Here is a 20,248-nt window from a genome sequence, read left to right on the forward strand (position 1 = left end):
CACATCCAAAGCTACAAGTGGATTACATTCAACTAGCAGATTTTTTTTATCGTCTGTATAATAATGCGTGTTTTAGACATGAAGAGACCCCCGAGGCTATTTCATTAACGTTGAGCTAACGGCTAATGAAACGCTGATACTGTTGGTGGATTAGACTGGTGGCATATGTAACGCTGGAGACTTTTCAAGGTAATGTCAGTACATGTTTTGATTTTTTTCGTTAGATCAGCAGGAAAACATTTTTTTCAAAGAATATTTCTGCCGTATTTTAATTGTGTTCCGAGTATTTGCCTGTGGTATTGGTTATTTTAGGCCTCAAGCCATGCCTCGGTCCACAGTTAGTCTGCGAATCCGCTAAAACGTTACTTCGATCCATTAACGCCTAAACGAGGTAGCCGTCAACAGGGGCTACGAGTTTAGCCTCTTGTACGAGAGGTAAAATGTTTATTCTGTGGTTACAGTAAATTAGTATGCAGTACCTCCTGTAAACTTGTATTTACTGGATAAGCTATGAATATAAATATTAATTTAACATCAAGGTTAACATTCTTAATTAAGACAGCCTGTTGATTAAACTTTGCGTTGTATGGTGTAGCTACAGCTATATAGCTAGCTAGCTGTACTGTGCTGACCACTAACATAAATGCTTATATTCCCCATGAATGAATAAGGACCAGCATTAACCAGCTACATGTTACTTAGCATTAAGTGTGCTGCAGCCACTGGGCTGTGTGTGTGTGTGTGTGTGTGTGTGTGTGTGTGTGTGTGTGTGTGTGTGTGTGTGTGTGTGTGTGTGTGTGTGTGGATTTAGGTTACAGCAACTTAAGCGAGCATCAAAACCTCTAAATAAAGCTAAATACTCAGCTCTTAAAGTGTGACAGGTTGGTGCTAGTTTGTCATCATATCACAAGCCAGGCTGACATGCTAGCTGCATCTTGTTCCCCTAGCTTGCTTCGAAGTGGGTTAATGTCACATCACCAGATATCTCTCTCTCACTCACACTACACTTAAATGTGTGTCTTCCTCCAGGGCTGGGTTACAGACATGCACCCACCATCTCGACAGGACTATGTATCTATAAGCCTTACTGGACAAGGAAGTGGAAGTTACAATAACAGTAAGCATTGGAGGAGGCAGTCCTGCTGGAGGGTAAGTGGGTCGCATCATGGAAGGATTTCCCTTTCTGCTCTCATCTTCACAGTGCTCTGGTTTCCCACCCTGCTAAGACCTGATAAAGGACACCACTATTGTGTCCCACTTTTCCCATCACTGGCTGTAGTTGCTGATGCTAGTCAGTATATCTGTAGGAAAAGACACTGTGGATCTGGAGAATGCATGATCTCCTTGAGTGTTTGATGTTGTGAAATATTCAGTTTACCATCAACTGTAATAATTTTTTCATCAGCTCTCCAGGTGTCATTGTTGGGTCCAGTTTGATTTTATTTCCCAACAGTTGCTATTTTGTAGACTCACAACAACACAGCAGTGTTGGGCTTGTTCTGTCTTATGATATTTTTCTTCATTTTAAATATTGTATGTTTAAAAAAATATTATACATGTATTCTATTTGTGAAAGCAGGGCACAGGGGTCTCTCCAGAATTGTTAGGTATGCTTATGGTACTAGGGCTGGGCAATTAACCAAATTTTATTTTTGATTATGATTTTGGCCTCCAACAATTATAAAAACATGGTAATCGAGAGAAAGCGATTATTGTGCTGTTTCACAACAAATTTGGGTTCCGTTGTTGGTACTGAAGAAATTAGGAAAACAGATTGCGTATTTGTTGCTGCAACATAAACGTTCTCTTGCACATTCACCAACTCCACTACTGATTAGGACATTCGTCTATGATGCATTTTCGCTGTTCCGTATGCAGAAGTTCCGAAAAATAACTTTTGAGAGGGGCGGGACAGCGCTCTCACACACCTTGGAGCACTGTGGCAATGAGAAATCATGCTGAATAATCGTGAACATCAATATTGATCAAAATAATCGTGATTATGATTTTTGCCATAATCGAGCAGCCCTGTATGGTACCATTTCAAATAGCGCATTTAGCAACTTATTTTACATATTGTATACTATGTGTACACTATATGATTCTGTAATTGCCATGTAGTAAATATTTATACAACGTATGCATTAATTGAGCAGCCAAGTAAAGAGGTTGAATGATGGTGCTACAACAGAATATGATGATGCAGGGCCATTGCTCCATTCCTTTAACTGAAAATTTTATATATGGCTCCTATCACAGTTCTATTTAGTGCAGCATTAGTTCTTAATTTGTTTTTTGATAGAATAATCTAGCACAGCAATGGGCTGGCCATTCTAAGTGATGAATTTCATCGGGACATCCCTAGTGTTTTTAGTAGCGTGTGAATAATCTCATGTTCAAATAGCATAAATAAGTAAGTAAGCGTGGTGTAATTAACATGAGAAACAATGATGGGGTCAAACGATGTGGTTTCTTCAGGGCCGATTCTGATACTGATTATTAGTAATTAAGGAGACCAATAGCTGGTATTTGGAACCAATATATAAACACATAAGTACTGCTACATAAAGTCTATGACGCCCTGGTGTCCAGGTGTTTCTATTATTTTGTCCACGCTATTCATAGCAATGAATGTAGGCTAAAAATGAAAAAGGAGCACCTCTCAGTATAATGCAACACAACTCCACACACTACATCCTTCATCATGGGAATCAGTGACTCTAAAACAGATTCTTAAAAACTGAACATTACAACATTCATGAAGGAGGATGTTGTATTAGACTTCATTAGTTTTAGCCAGATGTACCTAATAAAATGTCCGCTGAGTGTTTATTTTTAATAATTAGTTGTATGTACAGGCTGCAAAGTGCCTGCAATTTGTTGGTTGCTTTTGGTGCTGCTCTTACCTGGGAATTGTCATATACATCAACCTACGCCTGGCAGCCTAGAGATGTCATTTAATTTGATATTTTTATCATTATTTATATAAAAGTATATAAATTGTGGTACTGGGTAGTAACTGGTATTATTTTCTATCTTCTGCTCTTCTATGTGCCTGCAGAAATGGAAGCAACTGTCCAGACTGCAGCGGAGCCTCATTCTCTTCCTCCTTATCCTTCTGTTCATTTGTGGAATTTCTTCCTATCCTACTGTCACTGAACACCTCAAAGGTAAGGCTCCATAAATTTAACATCTCCCATGGGGTCCTTTGTCTGAGCCACTGGCACGCTGTCAGGAGCTCTGGTTGTTGAATGCAAGTAGGATAATTAGTGTTTTGTCTTGTTTGCAGTTAAGACAAGTAAGTGTACAGTTGTATGCAGATGTTTGGGCAAATTACATATTTTGTTGTTGCTGGAAGTGAAAAGAAGTAAAGAAAACATGCATTAAAAATGAACATTTCTTTTTGGCTGGACCACAACAGTGGGGCTGACTGATTGACTGACAGACAGATGATATTTCCACCATTGCATCAGCCACTCTGGTTTCTCAGCTGCTCAGGAACTGCAGGGAAGAGGAGGAGCTTTTCCAATAACTGAGCCTCACCTCGATTACAGCAAATAAACTACTTTGATTCCATGTATCATTATTACTAAAGGAGGCAGAGGAAGAACGCAACACAAGACACAGCGAGCAGAGAGAGCAGGAGAGAGGGAGGGAGGGAGAGAGAGAGAGAAAGAAGTCATTGGTAACAAGGCTTCGTACTTACGACTATGACCAACTCTACATATCAAACAGAGGGAGTTAGACATAAAGACCTGCCTCTAATAAAAGTCTGTGACGTTCTGGAGTTGAAGTAAATAAAGACTAAACTATTGTGGATCCAGACGAAGGCTGTGCTCTGTGGGAGTGAGAGACTGAATAAAAAAGATAGTCTATCTCGGCCTTGATGGCTCACCTGGTAGAGCACGTGACATTTGGGCTTAGTCCTTAACTAGTTAACTGGTTTAACTGAACCTCACACTGTCTGTCCTGATAACCTGTACTACGAAGCTGGTTATCACCTGGTTCAGTTAACTCTGGGTTTACCTGTCCAGGTACGAGCACGTTCAAGTGAAAGAGGCGGAGTTGTTAATTATAAACAACATCGTCACAACCATGAATAAACAACTTAATATCATATGAGAAGAAACACTGATACCTGCTAGTAATTTTGGTTACAGCCACGTCCAAAAGTGACATTCAACAAGGTGAAATTGAAACAATATGATCACATGAATAAAATAAAATTCTACATATAATTTCTATTAAGGTCAGACTAAGGATATGTTGTAAATAAGTGTTACAATATATCCTACAGTGTTCTTACTGAGTATTTTCACTCTTTCATCTGATGATGAACAAACTGGTATGAACATGTGAAGCAGATAAAACAGTTAAAGTTCATTTCTGTTTCAGCTGCAGAGAGGCGAAAAAGAAAAGAGTAGAGGAGTTGATGATGATGTTGATGTCTGATGAGTCAGTCTGACTGGAATGTTTGAAATGTATCAATCAAATTTATAATATTGGAAATATTCAACAGTGTGTGGATCATTGTTCTAATCAAAGACATCACAGGTTTAGTTTTTATTTCCAGTTCTGGTCACAGAGTGTCCTCATGTTGTTCTGAGCTGCGGTGATGAAGAAGAGAGTAAAAGCTTCATCTTTAATCCTGTCGGATTAAAGAGTCTGTGTTCAGTTCAAATGAAGCTAGAATAGTTGGACACATGCAAGGTCTGGAATAGCAAAACTATTCTACTGATTTATAGTTGTCTACTGATCTTAATTATTGATCACTTTATTGTAAAGTCTTTGTCCCTGTCAGGATCCTGTAGAAATGATGACTCAGTTTTTCCAGTGATCTGATTGGTCTTGAGTTTGGCTGTTGACAGGTTTTCATCTGATCCTCTGAAGTTAACCTGCCATGAGGAGGTTAGGAGTTCAGCATCAGTTACCGTGGTGACTTACCATGGTGATTTACCCTGGTAACAAGTGAGCCACCATCCTAGGCCTGAAAACCCAGAGTTAAACCTCAAGTTACCTCAATAACCTCAAATCCTGCTTAAGAGTACAGGCCTCAGTTTTGACCTAGTCTTGTTGTTAAATTAATTTTTAAAAAAAAAGAAAAAAAGGATTTGTGGCCTTTGCATCTCTCTGTTTATGAAGTGTCACAACTTCAACAACTCATTATGCCTGGATAGACTCACTAGATGTTGTAAGGCCGGAAATACACTGGATGTGTGGCGTGAGCGTGGCACCTGACGTTACTGACCTGCTGCTGACAATCGGGCGTGTGTGTTCACACCGGCTGCGTCTCTGCTGCTGCAGCTCTGTCTCTCTACATAGAGTTTGCAGGTTACTGGAACGTTGGATTTCTCCTCATTATTAATTAATTTCTGATTTAGATTTGACAGAAAATGTCACTAAAATGTCTTCATGCACCAGCTAAAATGGTTAAAAAATATATTAAAATTTTTCCATGTCTGTATCATAATCAGATTCAGCCTAGACATAGACAACTTTAGTGGAAGCTGTCAGTTTTATGTGATGTTGCTAGTATGCTGTCAACACATCAGCAGTATTTTCTCTATTCTTGCCGGGAGATGCAAATATCTAGATTATATTACGTGATGATTTTCATTAAGGTGCCCATGTTAACGGATTAGAGCGGACACACCGACTGTGGACAGGCGCGCAAAACGCGCCTCTATCATGTAGCGGCTGTGTGGCGTGATCTAGAGATTCAACCTCTCCCGCGTGCGTCTCCCAGCAAAAACAGACTGAGAAAAGACCCGTTGATGTCACATGGACATCATACCAGCAACATTACATAAAACTGACACCTTCCATAGTTGTTAGGTTTAGTCTGAATCTAAATATGATATAGACATGATAAAATATAGATATATTTTTTAACCAATGTAACAGCTACATGCGGAGACAGAGACATTTTAGTCACGTTTTCTGTCAAAAATAAATCAGAAATTAATTAATTAGAAGAAATCCAACATTCCAGTAACCTGCTGCAAACTCTATTTAGAGAGACAGAGCTGCAGCAGCTCAGTGACATCAGCCGCCACGCTCAGCCACGCATCCAGTGTGTTCCTGGCCAAATGCAGGTCAAGAATTGTCATTAGGAAATGTCAGCTGACAGTTCCACACTCAACAATGGGATCCCGACAATTTTGTGAGGATCTGAAAAAGAAGAAGCAAAAGAAGCAATTTGATGCCTACAAAGCAGAAAGGCTATAACAAGTAATCAAAGTGCTTCCACGTTGAAATTTCTACTCTTCAAAATGTCATTAAGAAATGGCAGTGAGGGGGAATTGTGGAAGATCAAGACAACTTACAGAGGAAACTGCACATCCGCTGTGCAAAGCAAAACTTCCATAAGACTGCAAAAGACCTGGAGGAAGGTTTATCTCGTTAATTACTAAGCACTGACTCGGTAGTGTGCCCAAACTCAAATTACCGTTTGTTTTTCCTATTTCCAGTATGGCCATGAAATAAGTAACAGTGCATTGTGCAGTGCACGTTTGCTGGCAGATTTTAATGTGTTTGCTGCAGAAGTTTTCAGTTCAAAAATCAACAAATCAACAGAATATGGAATTTGCCCAGAGGGGCCCGAGGGTTTGCATACAAAAGTATTATGGATCAGTGTGATGAGTTCCTTCAGTAATGGTTTCATGCAAAGTCTTTTGATGTGTGTGTTGAGGCCTTACAGATGGAGAGCAAGACACAGACAGTAACAGCGTCCTGAAGCCCGTCATCCCTCATGTGCTGCCTGAGCCTGTCAAACACGGACATCCAGCTCTGCCAGAGCAACTATCCCAGGTCTTTATCTCCCTTCTTCTGTTCTCTGAAGGTTATCACCAGGTTTCTAAAGGTTGTGGACCACAAGGTTTTTCCAAACTTCTTCCATGTAATGATGGAGGCCACTGTGCTCTCTGGAACATAAAATGCAGCAGAAATCTTTTGTAGTCTTCCCCTCATGTGAACCTCAACACAATCCTGTCGCTTTGCTCTGCAGGCAGTTCCTTCCTCCTTATGGTCTCTGCTCTGATCTGCGTTGTCAGCTATGAGACCTTGTTGTATAGACAGATGTGTTGAGTTTACCACAGGTGGACTCCACATCTCAGAGATGATCAAGAAAAAATGGCAGGCACCTGTCACAATGATATTTCAGTTTTTCCTTTTCTAAAGTTCAGTGTTTTTGTCATAGTGGGTACTGAGTGTAGATGGATGAGGGAAAAATGTTTTTTTTAGCATAAAGCTGCAACATAACAAAATTAAAAACTCAAGGGGATCTGAAGAGAAGTGTGAGTTATGATATATAATATGTTTAAAACTGGAGAGGATAGTAAACAATACTGTCACTGATGTGTATCTGGATGAGGTGAAAGAAAGAAAGAAAGAAAGAAAGAGAAAGATTACAAAACAGTTATTTTGAATATCAAGTCACCTCACTTTTATCAAAATGGGAGGCTGGAATAGATTATCATTCATTTTGTTAGAGCTCAATTTAATGTGGCTAGTTTATGAATGACTTGACTGGTCACTCAGCCAAAGTTGAAAGGGGCGTTAATAATATAATATTATATAGTATTTGAAATACAGATATTAGGAATGTACCCATAACAATCTGCTTTCCTTTCTTAGTAACTTGCTCACATTATTTGAAGTTTTAAATGGTAAAATAAGTTTCTTGTTTATGTCATAGAGGAAATTGTCCAATAAGAGAGGACCGCCCATTCTTCACCGTCTTCAGAAGAAAGAAAACGCTTCAAGTACAGTGGCTGAGGACAAGCCAGCTGGTGGCAAGAGAGAAGGGGAGGAGGAGGGAGTCATCAGGTGAGACTTGGAGTTTGATCACAACCAAAGTTAGATGTGTCACGTATGTTTATTTCTAAATCCAGCTGTGGCTTTCAGCTGGCATGGAGCAGTGATCGACACTGAGCATGCCACAGAGGGCACCAAGGACCGGGAGAAGGAGGATTTACCTGCCAACCCAGAGGCCAAATCGTCTAAAGACTCAGGTATCTGCTGTTTTACCACTTTCTGTGTAAATTATGAATCAGCAATTTTAATTTAGCACTTATAACAAAATACACTGGATGCATTGCGTGTGCGAGGCCGCTAGAGCGGACACACTGCCTGTGTGAGACATAGCTGCGTTGTGTTATACAGATATTTGCCACCTCACCTATTTTTAACATGTGACATGTCTCCCAGCAAAAACAGACAGAGAAAAGAGCTGTTGATGTCATAGTGACATCATATCAGCAACATTACATAAAACTGACACCTTCCACTATGGTTGTCTCTGTCTAGGCTGAATCTGAATATGATACAGAAATTAAGAAATAAATAAATAAATATAAATATATTTTTTAACCATTTTAGCAGCTGCACATGAAGACAGAGACATGTTAAAGGTAATTTCTGTCAGCATTCCAGTAACCTGTAAACTCTGTTGAGCAGCCGGTGTAAACACACACGCACACACAACACAGGCAGTGTGTTGCCGGCGTAAGTGGCTTGTCTGTGTTTGAGACTAACCATAAAATCTAATATCCACTTTAGTGTGTAAGAATTTCATCCCCAGAAATCATTTGTTTCTGAGTCAATCTATAGACAACGATGAGCTACTAAACAGGCATCTTGTCTGTGTTGTGTGTTCCAGAAGCCAGCTGGCTGGAGGAGGTGCGGGAAGCTTTCAGACATGCGTGGAAGGGATATAAAGATTTTGCTTGGGGCCATGATGAGCTCAGGCCCATCTCCAAGTCTTACAGCGAGTGGTTTGGACTGGGTTTGACGCTTATTGATGCCTTGGACACCATGTGGATCCTGGGGCTTAAAGAGGGTAGGCTGTCCCTTCCAAAACTAAAAATCCAATCTCCTGAATGCTTAAAAGGTTGCTCTGAAAAACATCTCTAAAACTTTCTCAAACCACTTTAGCAACCACTTTTTCTGTGTTTATTCATAAAATGTTGCTGTTGTGTTGCAGAATTTGAAGAAGCAAAGGCATGGGTGACAGCAGAGCTCACATTCAACAAGAATGTAGATGTCAACTTGTTTGAGAGCACCATCCGCATCCTGGGAGGCCTGCTGAGTACCTACCATCTGACTGGAGACACGCTGTTCCTAGACAAAGCTGTGAGTCAACACACACGCTCTCATTCATGGCCACATAAGGAACAAATGTGTCTATCACATATACAGTACATAGGGCTGTAGTCCTTCTATATTTATTTTATTTAAAGTAAAGATGGTAAGCTTGGCCTACTGTAGTATAAAAAGAAAAATACAATAAAAAGGAAAACAAATTTCTCAAAAAAGTATCTACTAGCGTGCTGTGCTTGTTACTGTGGACAGACAGAGCAGATTAAAATATCTGGTTCTAGTTGAACAGGTATATGGATAGAGTTTTGCTTTTTTATTTGCGAAGCTTTTATTGCACTTACTTACAGTAACTATGAGCGTAGTTCACATGAACTGGGGTAATCTTGCTTCACATCACCGCTCTGCCGTGATGCCCCATATGCGTGCGTGTGTGTGTCTGTGTGCAGCGCCTACACACAAACACACGGGCAGAGGGATTCTGCAGACCAGATTCAGAGTTGAGGGGAAATATGTGTTTGTTTGTTTTTTTAACAACTGATCTACAGAGATTTTCTCCTCTCAAAAACAAACGGACATGATTAAAACAGTAAAAACATGATAATGCAGTTTCAGGTTAAAAATCTACATTTCTCTGAGAGTCACGGGACGTCGGGAGGGAAAGAGTAGCCGGCTGGAAATTCTTTAATAGCTGGCCGTTTGAAAACCCTGCTGTAACTCCTGTTGTGCTTTCAAAGCTTTAGAGCATATTTCAGTGGTTTGCAAACCTGGCCCGCTAGCAATAATATCTGGCCTGCCAGATTATTTTGATAATGTTTTTTATTCTTTTAATCTAAAAAAAAATAGATCTCTGTCTGAGCAGCAACAGATACCCACAGAATCAATTCCTCTTCAGTGATTTTGCCTAGGAAATAAAAAGTTTTTTTTTTGCAGCAGCAGCAGTGCTTTATTTCGAGTAGGGATCAGCCAATTATTGGCTGCAATACTCTGCATTTTGGTATCATTTTTCAACCGATAGACTACCTCCGCTCTAATGTAGCCGCCTGTCCCTGTCTGTGGTCAACACTCTGTGGTCTGAAGCAGTGTCCTGTCCACAGCACCATCTGATTGGTTACACATCATGAGTAATAGCCCATCACACTGAAGACTGCTGTGTACACAGACGGTCACAGACTAGAGGAGCTGTAGTTAGCGAGCGGAGCTGTGTTTTGAAGGTAAGACAGCAGACATCCTCACCACACTCTGATGAACAAGTGCATCTGTTGGTCCAAGACACCCCGAGCACAAAAACAAATTTGCAATATATGTGACGGTGCTGTTCACAGGAAGGCTAAACCTCACACCCACTACTCTAAGAGTTTGAACTGCTTCCATCTGGCTGTCGATTCAGGGCCCCAAGGATCAGCCGGAGCATGTACAAGAAGTCTGTTATTCCCTATGCCATATGGCCACTGAACACAGAATGACTGCATCAGTGGACACTTGTTACTTGTTTTGTTGTCTTATACAATTTGATCTCTGGTATTTATTTATTTAACCTGTCTGCTGCTGCCTGCTCATTTACACTATTGTATGTTGTACGTGTTGTATGTTTTTAATGGTGTCTTTTGTTATGTGGATTGTATGTATTTTTTATTGTTCTTTCTTTGGGAGAAGGCAAAGACAAATTTCCACTGAAGTCAGTCAATCAAGCAATTAATCAGTCAGTCAGTTAATCAATCAATCTGTGGTCTTCCTCCACAGAAAGACATCGGCTCCAGGCTGATGCCAGCCTTCAACACCCCATCCAAGATCCCCTACTCTGATGTGAACATTGGGAAAGGTACAGCCCACCCCCCCCGCTGGACCTCAGACAGCACTGTGGCTGAGGTTACAAGCATCCAGCTGGAGTTCAGAGAGCTCAGCCGCCTCACCCAGGATCCACAGTATGAGGTGACCAACTGACCAAGAGATACAACCGTGCAGATCCAGGGTGTGCCCTGCAAATTTTAAGATTGGCATTAGGCTCAGCTTTCCATCTGTACTATTGCTGACACCACTTGATCATAATTATAATAATAAACATTATTTAAACTTTATTTATTGAGCAAGGGTAAATTGAAGGAGAATGGAAATAGACAATAGAAACACAGTAGATGATAAATTATGTAAATGAAAATAAAAACCGAAACCAGTAAGAATAGTAAAATATGAGAGAATTAATTAAAAGCAAAGTTAAGTAAATAGGTTTTCAGCTGCCAACTAAAAATGATCACTGAGCATCTCTTATAGTTCTTGGCAGGGTTTTCCATAGTTTTGGATCATAGTTAAGAAACGCTGCACTGCCTAATTTCTTGTGTGTAAAACTGTGTGTGTTGAAAAGCCTGGCAGTAGAAGACCTGAGGGCTTGTGAAGGATAGTAAAACCACAGAGAATATGCTGTGTGAATCTGCTGGTCCCAGACCATTAAGAGCATTGAAACTGGAGTGTTTCAATTGATAGCTTTGGAAGAGCAGTGAAAAGAGCATTGCAATAATCGAATCTATTTGAAATAAAAGCATTAATACAGTTTTCAGCATTTTTATAGATTAGGAACGGCCGTACTTTGGCAATATTTGATGCCAATATGTTTTTCTCTCATAGGATTGTGGCAGATGCCACTTTGATCTGTAGGTGCTGTTCTAAAACTGATATGCAGTATGAACTTGGCTGTTCCTGTCACTCAGATTCAATCAGTAATTGTATCAGCCCTGCATTAAGCAGAACACAGAACTGAGGCTGATGAATTACAGCTGAAGGTGACAAAGCCCCAATGAACAATGTAAAATTTCAGTTTTTCCTTTTTAATTAATTTGCAAACATTTCTAAAGTTCTGTTTTCATTTTGTCATCCTGGGCTGTTGAGTGAAGATTGATGAATTTAAATGATTTTAGCATAAGGCTGCAGCATAAAATGTGAAGAAAGTGAAGGGGTCTGAATACTTTGAATGCACTGCAGTCTTTCCTCTGGCAGCACCATCATATTTTGCTCCTTCAGTGATCAGGATCTGTGTGTCATTAGCATTAGAGTCCCACAGGGCTGCTAGCATCGGGAGCCCCCCACAGAACTGGAGAACTTCTAGTTTCATCTTTTATGCATTGATACTTTTTGGGTATGATATCAGCTGCTGCTTTCATTGCCTTGCAGCAGCCATGGTCACCTCTCCCATCGGGCTGTGGCTAGCTGTCAACTTCAGGCTAATAATTTCGTGGGTCACAAGAGATGGGCCACATTCAGACCCAAGAAGTCTTGTTAACATGGTACGTGCCTGCCTTAGTCCAAAGAGCTGCACCAATTCCCCATAAAAGCAAGTTTTGAGAGGACGTGGAAAAAAAAAGACTGATTCTGTGGGCAAGGAATTCTCAGGCAATGTGTTTCACATGCTAGACGCCCAGTCATCTGTAGTCTTGTCACTTGAACAGTCGAAACCCAGTCACCTTACACCTTAAGTCTGGTTGCAGCAGCATAACCCATTCATGTTTAGTCACATGAAACCTGCGGCCCAGTGCTGGTGTGATCACTGCAGGCCAGAATGACTGAGTGTAGAAACAACAAACATTCTTTGCAATAATTGTAGTAATATTTAAGAACTGTAAGTTGGGGGAAATTGTGATAGTCAAAATGAAACAGCAGTCATTATGATTACATAATCACAATACGTTTTTGTTACTTAGAGAAACAGTGAAAAGGATCTTCAGTGGTTTTAATGTATAAAGTTTGATTGTGGTTGGTAAATGGAAGTGGATGGTGACCATTCCTTTTGGGTGTTTCCATGTTAAAAAGAGCAGAAATTTTCTGGATGCTTGTTCTTCTCAGTATTTCCTGAAATACACACAAATTCCTTTGTTGCTTCTTTTCAAATTCTTGTCAGGAGCTTCAGAACAAGGGCCTTATATGCACAGGGTTTCACTCTCAACCCCTCAGATCACACACCCATCTATGCAACATGGACATGCAGTAACTGTCTCTAACCTTAATTTTTCTCTGTAAGATTTAACACTAATCTACAAGAACAGAGAGGTGCAGAGAAAACTGTACACAATGTATGAATGCAGCATAAAAATTATCTTCTTAGACAGTTTTATTCCTCTCCATATACAGTGAGTAGCTGTGCCAATAATTACTCCTCTAATGTAGAACAGAGTCTTGAAATAAACATATGCACCAAAATGGCAACATATTTCTCCATCACCTTTATGCAAGACTGTTTGGTTTTTTTTGCTAGTTTGTGGGTTCATACTGTGCAACAGGGCTTGTTTAGTTGGAGAGGTGTGTTTTGTTTTGACCAAATTAGTTTTAAAGAAAACGTGCACGGAATCACAATTTTCTAAATGTCAGGTGCTCACACAGTAAGATATTTCAGAGACACTTTTTTATTTTTGAATCTGTATAGCAGAAATATAATTTGTTAAATGTGTGGGTTTGACATTTAAAATCAATTTTCTTGTAATTTAGGAATTTGTTCTTTGAGTCATTAAAATAAATAAAATAGCTTCACTCATTTTGACCTCTGGCCTTGATTTTCCAGGCTGCGGTGGCTGAGGTTATGAATCAGGTCCACAAGCTAGATGGCAAGCTGGATGGTCTCGTGCCCATGTTCATCAATACAAACAACGGACAGTTCACCCATCAAGGCATCTACACACTGGGAGCCAGAGCCGACAGCTACTATGAATACCTGCTGAAGCAGTGGATCCAGGGAGGCAAGAAGGAGGACCAGTGAGTCGCACCACACACACACACACACACACACACACACACACACACACACACACACACACACACACACACACACACACACACAGTATTAACTGAGCTTTCAGAAAGTCCTCACACCCCTTCTCTGTTTTCACATTTTGTTATTTTGTAGCTTTAAGCTATGATAAAAAATAATAATTTTAGCCCATAATGACAAAGTGAAAACAATTTTAGAATTTTTTTGCTAATTTATTAAAAAGGAAAAAGTGAAATATCACATTGACATAAGTATTCAGACATTTTGCTGTAATGTAGCTCAGGTTCCTCCATTTCTCTCGATCATCTCTGAGATGTTTCTACACCTGGATTGGAGTCCACCTGTGGTAAACTCAGTTGATTGGACATGATGTGTAAAGACACACACCTGTCTATGTCAGGTCTCACAGCTGACAATGCAAATCAGAGCAGAAACCATGAGGAGGGAGGAACTGCTGCAGAGCTCAGAGTCCGGATATGAAAGGCTATCTCAGCCTGTAGCTACAGAAAGCTTTCTTTTTAGCTTGTTCACAATAGTTCACTCTCAGTCTTAATGTTAGCGTGCTGTAGTTGTGTAAAACAATCGGCAGTGGATGAGAGAAGTTGAAATGTAGCTTTTCATTTGTGATGTGTTTATTGCACATGTTCATTTCACAATGACGATGAAAATACGATTCATTGGTCAGCACTACTCTGTGCCATGTTTTCGTGTTTGCACAGCAACCTACAACACCCGGCTTTGTTTTTTCCACAGTCGCCATTGACTTTATTTCCATCTAACTGAAACTTTTCTGTTTATGAAGTGCAGAAACTAGTGAAGAAAAGCGCACTACATTTTGACAGAGCCTTAGGTGACATCTTCAGAATGTTTGTTTTGCTCAACATGAGTCCAAAACCCAAAGAGATTTGGTTTGTTATCAGATACGAGAAAGAAAAGCAGCAAATCTTCATATTCAGAAGCTGGAACCAAATGACTGAGACATAATCTATGGTGTTAACCCTTTATTACCATTTTACGTGTGTGTGTGTGTGTTAAGGCTCTTGGAGGACTACCTGCAGGCAATAGAGGGTGTAAAGAAGAACCTGTTGCAAAAGTCTTCTCCTAACGGCCTGACCTTCGTTGGAGAGCTCTCACATGGACAGTTCAGCCCTAAAATGGTCAGTAACAGCAGCAGATAAATTGGTGTTGAAAGATTAGAATATACAGTATGTCTTTGAGTAAATGGCAAACTAGTGTGAAGTAGTGTGTGTGGGTGGGGAGTTGGGGGGGTTTTACATGAAACATACAAATCTGTACCTGACCATCACCATTGATTATTTAATACATTTACCAATCAAGACAACCACCTTCATCAGCACATAAGCAAAGATAACTATACCATTGAACAAGGGAAATCAATATCAAATAATTAGTACAAAAAAAGAAGACTGAATGGATCATACATGTATTATAACAGCCTGGATGTCACCACATTATGTACACACCCCAGAAACAACGTCGACCACAGGGCGCTCACCTGTTTGTCCACGTAGCGCGCCACCGTGAGACACTTCCCTTTATCTCCTCGTTCAGTTTGGAGGAGGGAGTGAGAGCAGGTCAGCAGGAGCGACACGGAGCAACACGAGTGAGGCCGTTAAATCCCTCACAGATCATCATTCATCTGCTATTGACAGTCATCAAATACCTCTACACTCACTGATCACTCCACATTCCACTCTGTTGTTTACTGAAGCTGGTCATTCATCCACAACCCAGCAACTTCCTGGACTGGACCACTTGTTGACTGACTGACTGACTGACTTACTGACTGACTGACTTACTTACTCACTTTATAAAATTGAGTAAGGTCTTATCCTTACTGTGTAAAGTGCCTTGAGATAATGTATTTTATGATTAGGCGCTATACAAATAGAATTGAATTGAAACCATGACAAAGCACATTTGACCCATTCTTATACAGCTACATCAAAGTGGAAAAGGTGTGAGATGTTGTAAACTTGTTCAACTCACACTTTTGAAAACATGTTTTAAAGAAAGTTACAACAACAAAATCTGGACTCTCTGGGGTGTGTGTTATTCATCTCACAAATGAAGATAACTAATCAGCCAGGAAGCTACAGAGATGAAACTATATTCATGTCTAAACTCATTCTTCATGTCAGTCTATCTTTAACATGGCTGTGTGTTAACTCAGGATCATCTCGTGTGTTTCCTGCCGGGCACTCTGGCCCTCGGTGCTCACAACGGCCTGCCTGCTGATCACATGGATCTGGCCAGACAGCTCATGGAGACCTGCTACCAGATGTATGTCCAGATGGAGACAGGCCTCAGTCCAGAGATAGTCCACTTCAACATGCATCAGGGCAGCACCCGGGACATCGAAGTGAAGGTACGTAGAGACAGAATTGTAGATGTAGAGTCCTGTACCTACAAACTCATTTCATGTCATTCTGGAGAGGGGCATTGCCTAAATGTCCGGGGACAAACTTTGGACTGATGGTAGACGTATTTGAGAAAATACTCCACAGTAAAATGCAAAAATGTGACAATAAACAATCCTGCAAAGGTTTAGGAAGATAAGATAAGATCAAGCAGATATTAAAATTGTGTATTGTCTGTGTCTGTTTTGTATCCTCTGTGACAGCTGGCAGACAGACACAACCTCCTGCGACCAGAGACGGCAGAGAGTCTCTTCTACCTGTACAGGTTTACCAAGGACCACAAGTACCGGGACTGGGGTTGGAAGATTCTCAAAAACTTTGACAAGTACACCAAGGTTGGTGAAATGAAGGGTGTCTTCGCTGGTCTGTCTCTTGAGGATCAGTGTCTTAGGTGGTCTCAGGTCCCTAACATGAAAAGGTTAAGTAACATCTGAGTATTTCTGAATGTGGCAAGACTCAGAGTTGTGTAGTGTGTATATATATAATATTTTATTTTATGTAATATATGATCATATACAATATATCATATAGTAATGTCCAAATAAGATGCTAATTATACTTTTGTCCATGTTGAGAGTGAACAAACAAACGGTCACATAAGGGCGCTGTAGTCAGTCACAGAGCCTGGTGCTAAAATAGATCTCTGTCATGGCAGCAGCAGTTACCCACAGAATCACTTCCTCTTTAGCAAGTTTGCCTACCAAATAAAAGAGTGAGAAACTTCTGGAAAGAAGGAAACTACAGAGTGTGAAAGTGAGTTTAATCATATGACCAAGTGTATTCATGTGTAACAAAACGCTGTTTAAACAAAAAAAAATGCTTTAATGACATCACTCCCCAGCTTTGTAAACTGGTTTTTAATGGCTCACAGAACGTCTTTTCCAGTGTGCCATTATTCAGCAGCCAATCATAGACTTAGACATAAAACTGCTTTACATTGCGAATCTTATCTCCTATGTATTTTCAACCCTAGTTGTAATTGTGATTCAATTTTAAAAAAATAAATAAATAAATAAAAAAAAATCTACTAGGTTTATGTTGTAGAATATGGTGAACAGATTGTGTTGCTGTGTGTTTCAGGTTTCCTCCGGTGGCTACACCTCCATCAATAACGTGCGTGACCCAGACTACCCGAGCCCCCGGGACAAGATGGAGAGCTTCTTCCTGGGGGAGACCCTGAAATATTTGTACCTGCTCTTCTCAGACGACCCCAACCTGATCAGCCTAGACCAGTATGTCTTCAACACTGAAGCTCATCCTCTGCCCATATGGCCTTCCACTGCATGATGCACGCACGCATGCACGCACGTGCGCGCGCGCGCACACACACACACACACACACACACACACACAGGAATTCAAATGGCACATATAAACACAACAGAACTTCTCAGGGTTGATGATAGCTTCGTCTCTTCTGTCTCAGTGAGAGAACTCCAAAACAACACAGATGGAAAAAGCCTCTTTACTTTTTGTTTGTTATGAGTCATTTTGTTGTGTGGATTTCTGGAGGTCACAGAGTTCATGCTGGAGAAGCAGAGGACTCTTTCTGTCCTCTTCAACACACAGATAACATCAGCACTGAGGAGACACTTGACTTGAACTGAAGCCGTCTTCATCACATGTTGAGGGGAGGAGTTGGACTGATACATGTGTCTGAAGGCTGGGTTGAATATTTTCAGTTTAAAGCTCCTCATAGCTTCTATTTTGCTAATAGTTCATCATGTTCAATTTCTAACAAAAATGGCCGCGCCAGAAAAAAATCCATATAAACATTTACCCTGCTTTGTATTGTTATTACAGAGGAGAGGTTTGTGAAACAGAATGTAATCCACTGTGACACAAAGCCAGTATCTGGGGGCCTGACCCTAGTGCTTGGTGTGACAGGAGGCTGGTTGCCTTCGTAGCAACATGTTCCCTGACAGCAGCCGCAAGCTGTCTGAACTGAAACCAACCACTGCCTGCTGCACCTGGACCCTGACGCTCTGCTCACATGTTTGTGTTTGGGTGTGACTCCTGCAGGGAAAAGAGGAAACAGCTAATTCCTCATCGCACTGTATATAGTGATTAAGTGCTAGAGCTATTCTCAGATGCTGAAGCTTCCTGAGGGGGCATAAGCGTGCCACCATTTATGTTTGCTGTGCCGGGTTGCATTCATGTCATACAGGACATGGGGGGATTTTTACAGCATGAAAATCCTGTTCAGTCCCTTCAGCTCAAGGAGAAAACACTGACCAGTCATGTTCTGTGGAAGAGTCTGCAACTACAGATGAAACAGTTGAAACATATATGGTAAATTATGATCTCAATTTGTCATCTTGTTGAGATTTTCTGGTCTCACTGTTTATCAGTGGAGGAAGCAGCATTCGCATCCAGCCATTTCGTCCATTCGTCCCATTCTCGTGGACACGATATCTCAGTAACTCCTTGAGGGAACTTCAAATTTGGCACAAACATTCACGTGGGCTAAAGGATGAACGGATTGGATTTTGGTGGCCAAAGGTCAAGGTCACAGTTTCCTTGCAAAACAGGATTTTGGCCTTGTGAACAGGATATCTTGAGAACACACGTGTTATTGTGGAGACATAATTCTAGTTTGAGTAAATGTGCTGAATCATTATGAGCTAAATGTATTAAGGGTTGAAGTACTGTTGGCTCATTTTAAAGGCAGATGCACCTTTGCAACCCAGAATTGTCCTAGAACTGTACAGCAGTGTCTTTGTAAATTATTCAATAAAGCCGTTAATTACAGTGTATAAGCTCTTTAAAATAAGCTCACTAAGAAACACTTGAGGCTCCAGTGTACAGCTCCACACAAAATCCAGCCAGAGCATTTCAGTCTGAATTTGAATTAGTCTGTTTGGCTCATGTCAGCGCTGACTAACCCTCGCCATTACCGAGCTACTGTAGTGGGCTACGGTCCGAGCTAATATGAAATACTGTTTGACAGTTTTTTTAAAATGCAGCTACAAGCTGAACGTACTGTGTGTTTCACACTCAAAGTCTTAATGCTGTAGAGATATAAGGTGGCAAGTACTCAAGTACTTAAACTTTCTACCACTTCTATTAACAGTGAGGCAGATATCATTTACTTCTGGTTGGATTAGGTCATAGTGGGTAATGTTACGAATTCATAAGCAGGACTGTTAATGAAGTTCCTTGTCAGGTTATTTTATTGATAAACTATTTAATTGCTTTTCCAGAAAATGTCCTGTTACCACAATAATGGCCATTATCGCACTTTAAAATGACACATTTGGTTCAGATCAGCCCCTCCTTATAAATTATCTTCTTGTTACATTGCTTTGATTCAAAACTTGAAAAAGTCTAAATAAATCTTTATCTAATAATTGGCATGAAGTCCTGCAGTTCACTGTTTAATGACAGTAACAGACAGTTTGTCCATTGTACACTTGTTAAACATGATTGCAGCACAGTGGCCAGCAGCCAGGTCATGGTCTCTGATGTCATCAACAAGGAAGTGTCAGGTGTGGGGAATGATGTGCTGCTGCTAAAGTAACAATCCTACTAAATACTCAAGTCTGGCAGGTATATTTAGCTACAACAAACCAGCTGTTTCTGGGGTGCCTCGGTGGTGCACACCACATAAGCTTAGTCTTACAGCATGGCCATGGGTTCGATTCCAACCCGTGGCCCTTAGCTGCATGTCATCCCCTCTCTCTCTCTCTTCCTGAATTTCCTGTCTATCTCTCACCATACTGTCTGAATAAAGGCAAAAATGCCCTAAAAATATAACTAAAAAAAAAACAGCTGTTTCTCCCATATGACATGAATGCAACACCAGTCTCTACATGGGACACAGCTGAACTTGGTTGTTGCCAAGCAGCAGATTTAATGAACTGTGAAGCTTTTGTTTTATGAGGATAGTGATGGGTTGATTTGGTTTGTTTCGATGGGGATGGGGATGGGGTGGGGGTGGGGGAGGGGTGGGGTGGGG

At 40.6% G+C, this 20,248-nt stretch overlaps 1 protein-coding gene across 1 annotated transcript; it reads left to right on the forward strand.

Moving 5' to 3' along the window:
- On the forward strand, positions 1-20,203 carry man1b1 (mannosidase alpha class 1B member 1). Its single transcript, XM_022752227.1, has 14 exons — positions 1-189; positions 1,030-1,149; positions 3,062-3,170; positions 6,692-6,810; positions 7,697-7,827; positions 7,906-8,012; positions 8,660-8,839; positions 8,984-9,132; positions 10,840-11,028; positions 13,643-13,833; positions 14,886-15,006; positions 16,044-16,238; positions 16,494-16,625; positions 17,371-20,203. Exons 2-14 carry the CDS (start codon positions 1,045-1,047, stop codon positions 17,575-17,577), a joined length of 1,935 nt encoding a protein of 644 aa, XP_022607948.1. The 5' UTR covers positions 1-189; positions 1,030-1,044; the 3' UTR covers positions 17,578-20,203.
- Positions 20,204-20,248: the final 45 nt, after the last annotated feature.

This window comes from Seriola dumerili, unplaced genomic scaffold (genome assembly GCF_002260705.1).
Source record: "Seriola dumerili isolate Sdu_G_001 unplaced genomic scaffold, Sdu_1.0 BDQW01000017.1, whole genome shotgun sequence".
NCBI classification, from domain to species: domain Eukaryota; kingdom Metazoa; phylum Chordata; class Actinopteri; order Carangiformes; family Carangidae; genus Seriola; species Seriola dumerili.

Excerpts from the sequence above, each read along its gene's own strand:
- man1b1 (XM_022752227.1), top strand. The coding sequence starts at position 1,045 with ATGCACCCACCATCTCGACAGGACTATGTATCTATAAGCCTTACTGGA. Across the intron at positions 13,834-14,885 it reads GGAGGCAAGAAGGAGGACCA|GCTCTTGGAGGACTACCTGC; the intron begins GTGAGTCGCACC and ends GTGTGTGTTAAG. Across the intron at positions 15,007-16,043 it reads GACAGTTCAGCCCTAAAATG|GATCATCTCGTGTGTTTCCT; the intron begins GTCAGTAACAGC and ends GTGTTAACTCAG.